Below are 7,052 nucleotides of genomic sequence, written 5' to 3'. Positions count from 1 at the left end.
GTCATCGCTGCCGTAACCATGTCGTCAACTTGGTCACCATGTCATCAACTTGGTCACCACTGTCATCGCTGCCGTAACCATGTCATCGCTGCCGTGACTCTGTCATCGCTGCCGTGACCATGTCATCGCTGCCGTAACCATGTCATCGCTGCCGTGACCATGTCATCGCTGCCGTGACCATGTCATCGCTGCCGTAACCATGTCATCGCTGCCGTAACCATGTCATCGCTGCCGTCACCATGACATCGCTGCCGTGACCATGTCATCGCTGCCGTAACCATGTCATCGCTGCCGTAACCATGTCATCGCTGCCGTCACCATGACATCGCTGCCGTAACCATCTACTGTCATCACGTTGGTCAGCACATTGGTCACCACGTTGGTCAGCACATAGGTCAGCACCTTGGTCAGCACATTGGTCAGCACCTTGGTCAGCACATTGGTCACCACTTTGGTCAGCACATTGGTCAGCATCTTGGTCAGCACCTTGGTCAACACTTTGGGCAGCACTTTGGTCAGCACATTGTTCAGCACTTTAGTTAACTATTACACAATCACGTACAACGGTTAATGAGTGATTCAAAACATTAGACAACAATTAGTTGTATAGGTGAGTAGGTGATATGCTAGGTGAGTGTAGATAGTAAACACGTGAGTACGATTATGGTTGCAGATAAAACACCCTGTTAAGCTTGTTAACGCGAGCAGCAGCAAGTAGTGACTGAGCGGCGATACGATGTGATGAGGGTGAGTGCAAATGCGATTTGATGTGGAGCAGGTCGAGGCGGATGACCATGATGTGGATGAGGTACAACAGAGAGAGGAGCCAGAGGGAAAGGGTTAAGGTCATGAAGGGGAAACGGATCTGGTATAGGAATTCTGGAATCGTTACATATACCAACTTTGCAAGTGCCGCGTCGTCATCTACTTTATCACTGAGAACAGTTTTTAGGGCCTTGCAGAAATCTTTGCACGTGCGTTTGGTTGGCTTATCGGCAAGCATCAATGCGTCTTCATTTACGAAGCCATATTTGTACAGCGTCGGCCTGGTAAACTTGCATTTGACAATGGACTCACATGAATCGGCGTGATTGGGGTCTGGCTTCTTGCCATTGAAATTACAATTTCGTGAGCACCGTGCAGTACGGCACTTCGGTTTATCGTCGCCGCAACATTTGTTGCATTCTTCGAATAATTTCTTAAGCAAGTCATAAAACGTCTCTGTGATGTAGACGATCCATGAAAGATAAGTGCCGGCGTGCTTGCTCGAAAATGTGTTGCGGATGTCACCGCTAATTGGCCTCATGTACGGACCGCAAGAACCTTTGGGTGTCCTGTCACCCTTACCAGAGTAACAGTCTACCAAACCAAACAGGTCACCCTTGGGATGATTGTTCTTGTCGTGTATGTGTGAACCGAATACATTTTTAATGGTGAAGTCTTGATACTCCGCCCCGAAATAGGCGTCATTAACCGCGCCGTTGAACGCATCACTCTTATGCTCACGCCCCTTTCCACCCCAATTAGAGATGAAGTTGTAGTAGAATGCGAACATATCTCCGAGCGTTTGCGGCGGTCTGTTTAGGAGACACAGCAGGAGACTGCAGAGCTGGCTAAGAGGAGAATGCTTACTACCACAGACGTCACGAAGGGCTTCCACGATTCGCTCACCCTTACTAGTATGCGACGCCATTACGCTTATGTCACTAAAACCCATCGGTGTTTTGCACGGTATGCCCCGGTGGTTAGCAAGTGAGCAAGTCATCTTGCAGTCAGCTTTGCTGTACGGGTGCGGCAGAAAACCGGGAAGCCCGTCTTCGAGGAAAGATTGCAAGGGTGACTTAATACCGCACTCAGCTGTTTGGTTGCAGTTTTGGTTACATGTTTGCTTATGCTTTTGGTCAGCACTTTGGTTGGAGATTTGCTCAGGACATTGCATGGTATTGCACTTCCATGACGAACCGCCGACGCCACGGCCATACCAACACTCACGCCAACTCATCGTATCTCTGGTACGCCGACAGCGCATATAGAGCAAGTAGAGTTGCTCTTGAAGTCTAAGCAAAATTTCAAAAAGCATGTCCAAGCACTTGGATGGGTCGCTGGGATACGCAAATTTGTCCGGGTTGGTATTGAAATCGCAAGCGTAACGGCCTTCAGAATGGCCGTGACCCATGATGGCAACAAGCATTTCTTCGGAATAGACGCAGACGTCGCGAAGGCTGGCCGATAATCTTGGAACCGTGATATCGTGAGGATAGGCTGCTAGCGATACTTCTTTTTCAACGCCAACAGCTATACCGTCTTCCGTATTAGCTTCAACGGCATCATCGTCCTTAGGCTTCTCAAATAAATCTTCAAAGCCGTTAAGTGCCAGATCTGTGTACACGCGATTATGGGTTAGACCGGTCAGCCAAAGCAGCATATCGTAGACGGACGATGGATGTTTGCCGGTTGAGGAACTGGTTACGTGGCAGACACGGTAATACGTTTCAAGGCACTCGTACAGGAACTGAAGTATGTCGAGAAGACTCATGTTATCTGCATCAGTAGAAGCTACGTCGCTTGCCTTGTTCTTTTTAGTCATCCACTGTTTCAAAAGGTTAATTGCGGAAACGTCAAAAATTTTTTCGTGGATCATCGCATGAATATCTGTGCCAGTGAAATTTGCCTTATTCCTCAACTCGCCCTCATGCGAATCACGAAACATAGAAACACTGAATCCATGATAGCTGAAGAAATCTCCGAGCTTATTATCATATCTCGGGTAAGATCTGTATATGTGATTAAATGGCGTTTCTTGACATATCTTCCTCAACTTCTCACAATCATTAAATAGCGTCGCCAGTAGAGTCAAGAATACTTTCGCGCACTTCTGACCGTAGTCAGTCTGATCATATATCGTCCTTGGTTCCCGGGGGTTAGATTCGTGTCCAATGACTTGACATAGCTCGCTCGTGAATGCCTGACCGTCATAAACGGATATGTACGCGTTCTGCAGTTCGCCGACAAAATTAGTAACGCCTTTGGTGACGCAATCCAGAACAGGTGTTGTGTGCTTGGCGAAGCCTTGTGGAGTGAGACCAGCAATCGTATCGGACAATACGTCCAGCATCCCGGGGACGCGATGATCGTATCTATTTTTATTCTTGATGTTTAAGAGTAGGGCACTGAGTGAGAGCGTGACATTTAGCAGCTTTTCAGTGTAGAGCACCTCGCTCCCCTCCGGATCAGTAGCGTTCTTATGCTCGTTATGCACCCTTGTAATATCTTTCTTTATGTAATCCTTAAGCATCATGAAGAGGGACTGGAAGCCAGTGGACAGAGCAGCGACGGTATCTTTATCTTTCAATGCGTTGAGCTTCTTGGGGGAAACGGTGAGGGTTGTAGTCTCGACCGAGACGTCTCCCATGGTCTTTAAGAATCCCTTCACTCCGCTCGATAAATCCTTTTCAATGATGATTTTAATGGTTTTTAATTGTCTCGACACCAAGGCTTGTAGCGATCTCAGGTCAGCTTTTTTTTGTTTAGCGAAAAGTTGTTTGACTTCATAGGACACTTTGGCGAATGAGGCGTCGACGTCAGAGAGAAGTTGGGATTTGAAGTAAGAAACGGATAGTTGCAAATCGTTGAACGCTTGTCGGACTGTATCACTGAGCTCAGACTGCAGCGTAGAAATTACGTCATATGCGTTCTGTTCAGCTGCCTTAAGCGCCTCACCAACCGAATCAATGCCATTGCTTAAGGTGACATCGGCGGCGTTTACAACAGCACTAATGTAATTCATATCGTTCTGCAGTTGCACGAATTCAGACCGTAACTCATCCATCAACGCTTCAACCTCTTTTTTTCTTTCGTCAACGAATTTAGGGGCCTTCTCAAGCATACTTATTTTGCCAAGTATTGCCTGCATAAGTGTTTGAACTTTGCTAGTTTCATTAGTAATCTGATTCATTTGTATATTGCTAATTTCGTTTTTAAGTTGTCCGAGGCTTAATTCACCGGTATCTTGAGCATCTTTCCCCAGTTTGTTTCGTAGTTCATCGAGCTTTCTGATAACGTCATTATGCAATTTTGTCCTAAGTTCTTCCAGCTGCGACTGAATTTGTGATATGGAAAACGCAATCGTGCCGGTCTCTGGTCGTATAATACTCCTGATAGCCGTTAATGCGTCTCCCTTAACGGCGTCCAATTTTGTTTTTAGTGTATTGTTTCCGACGTTTTCAATGTGCTCTCTATATTGTCCCATGAGTGTTCTTACTAGCTTAGAATCTGAATCCGCACCCATAAATGCGCTTCCAACTGACTCCTTAATATCTTCATATAGAGCTTTCGTGATATTTTGCGTATCGTAATATACATTGGTTGACGTCTTACTGTAAGCATTTAAAGCATAAAGGCCGGATTCTAAGTTTTTCTTCTCTTCATCACCTAGAGTTTGTATCCATGCTTTTAACTTCTGAAATGTTGAATCGGTTCCAATCTTTTCTAAAAGTTTCTTAATACCATTACCGCCACTGCCCACTGACCCAGGACTTGCCTCCTTGGCAGCCTCCATCATATTTCTCACCAACCCCGAGACGTAGGCCAAAATGTCAATATTCATGCCTCGTTTTAATTCGTCAAGATCCTTTTGAATCTGCACATCCAACTGACCAACCTGCTCAGTAACTGCAGTAACTAACTTTTCTACCTCTTTTTGTGCGCTATCTGGACCATTCTTGATTAAGGTGTTGGAACTGCTGATTTTATCAATTTCTTGACCAAGCCTTGTTTTCTCCCTCTTATTCTTTTCGTGATTATAAGTGTCTAGTTTATTATACACCTCACTAATATTATCAAATGCCGTTGCGCGCAACGATTCTGCCTGTCTAATTTTATCCCCAAGGCTCAAAACATGTCTCTGCAACTCCGAACCTATTGCATCTATCGCAGACTTGAGTTCCGTAACTTCCTGTTGTATAAGCGAACGTTTCTCATAGGCAAATATCGTATTATCAGAATCAACATACTGCACTTGCGATTTTATGTTTTCAAATTTCCTCGATATCGCATGCCTATATCTATCGTCGAAGTGCGCAATATATGACTCTATTAACTTTTGAGCGTCATTTATATTTGATTTTAATGCAGAAAAGTTTGTCTTCCTCTCATCTCGTAACCCCCCCAATTTGTCGCATATCTTCCAAAATTGAGAGTGAAAATTCCGTTGTAATTCAACACCCTTCATATCAATGTATTGGGTTATTTTGGTTTTTTCCAGTTTCAGGCTCTCTTGAACCTTCTCACTCCCCTCATTGATTGTCTTTTCTACATATTGTTTCTGCTCCTTCAACTGCCTATCAACTTCATTCACCTGCTTCACAAACGGCCTGTCCTTTAGAGACGTCTCCAGCGAAACAACACCGCTGATAATTAGCTTCATCTCATTACTTATTTTTTGCTTTAACGACGAATCTAATTCCCTGACGTCACTGGAAATGCCCTTCACCTCGGTGTTAATTTTTTCAACGACACGGGACCAATTGGCCAACTGCTCATTAAGTGGGTTCGTGTCATGGACTGAAACAGATTTCATATATTCGTCACCGATTTTGTCATATATTAACATGCTTAACTTCTTATTTACCGTACCTGTTGAGTTCCATACCTGCGACCAATATTTTTCCAACCACTGACTCACCTCTGTAATCCGCGTACTAAATTCCGCAGACCCCTTACCTATTGAAGATTTGAGTTTATTAAGAAGTTTTGCTAATCTTTCATCGGCATTCTTAATATATAAATCATATTTTTTAACCGCATCATCATCCTTCACCGCACTTAGCACACCACTCAAAAATCCCATCACCCCGTCACACAGCCTGTCCAGGTTAGAGTACACTATCCCCTGGCCATCGTAGCCTTTGGAAGCAGAGTTGAAGCCGAGGAAAGTCTCGAGGCCAGTACAAAGGTTTTCTAAAAGATTTTTACAATTCTCTTCTTCAGTCAATCCTTTAAGACTCTCTTTAAGCTTGTTAACCTGAGACAACTTGGACTCAATGTCCTGCAAAGCTTTTTTAGTAGCAGCGTCCTGATTACGGGAGTGGGAAGATTTGCAGTCATCAATGAATTTCTGATAATTTTTCTTATCTACATCGGATATAGAATTAGAATTCGCAGTACCTTTAGATGCATTAGAATTGTTGAGTAGTTTACCAAAGTACTGGCAAGTGGACTCATTTCCCTTATACTTAACAGGGCATTCAAGTTTAGATTTTTCGGCTTCTAGGGACTTTTCAGCCTTCTCAATAGCCTCATCAATCAACTTTTTCAAAGCTTGAGACAACTTGGTAAGACCTTGGTCACCTTCACCATTCCCATACCTAACCTGGATCAACCAGTCGATGGACTCAGTCAGAAGGGAAGTGAAGGGTGACATAGCACAAGTTATTATCATGGTTTAAAGAGGTCATAGCGGTATAGTAGAGTGGATAAAGGGGCGATGTAGAGTGGATAAAGGGGCGATGTAGAGTGGGTTAGGGAGCGATGTAGAGTGGGTTAAGGGGCGATGTAGAGTGGGTAAAGGAGCGATGTAGAGTGGGTTAAGGGGCGATGTGGAGTGGATAAAGCAGCGATGTAGAGTGGACAAAAGGGGCGATGTAGAGTGGGTTAGGGAGCGATGTAGAGTGGGTTAAGGGGCGATGTAGAGTGGGTTAAGGAGCGATGTGGAGTGGATAAGGGAGCGATGTAGAGTGGATAAAGGGGCGATGCAGAGTGGGTAAAGGGGCGATGTAGAGTGGATAAAGGGGCGATGTAGAGTGGGTTAGGGAGCGATGTAGAGTGGATAAAGGGGCGATGTAGAGTGGGTAAAGGGGCGATGTAGAGTGGATGATAAATACCACTCTGATCACCATGTCATCGCTGCCGTGACCATGTCATCGCTGCCGTGTCCATGTCATCGCTGCCGTGACCATGTCATCGCTGCCGTGTCCATGTCATCGCTGCCGTAACCATGTCATCGCTGCCGTGACCATGTCATCGCTGCTGTGTCCATGTCATCGCTGCCGTGA

At 45.1% G+C, this 7,052-nt stretch overlaps 1 protein-coding gene across 1 annotated transcript; it reads right to left on the bottom strand.

Moving 5' to 3' along the window:
- Positions 1-661: 661 nt before the first annotated feature.
- On the bottom strand, positions 662-6,421 carry BBBOND_0003400 (hypothetical protein, conserved; the record flags this gene model as incomplete). The annotated part of the gene is made up of 1 exon (XM_012915173.1): positions 662-6,421. The coding sequence occupies one exon, from the start codon at positions 6,419-6,421 to the stop codon at positions 662-664; it is 5,760 nt and encodes a 1,919-aa protein (XP_012770627.1).
- Positions 6,422-7,052: the final 631 nt, after the last annotated feature.

The sequence above is a fragment of the Babesia bigemina genome, scaffold Bbigscaff_71030, assembly GCF_000981445.1.
Source record: "Babesia bigemina genome assembly Bbig001, scaffold Bbigscaff_71030".
Taxonomy (NCBI): Eukaryota; Apicomplexa; class Aconoidasida; order Piroplasmida; family Babesiidae; genus Babesia; species Babesia bigemina.
This window is presented reverse-complemented; position numbering and strand designations above follow the sequence as displayed.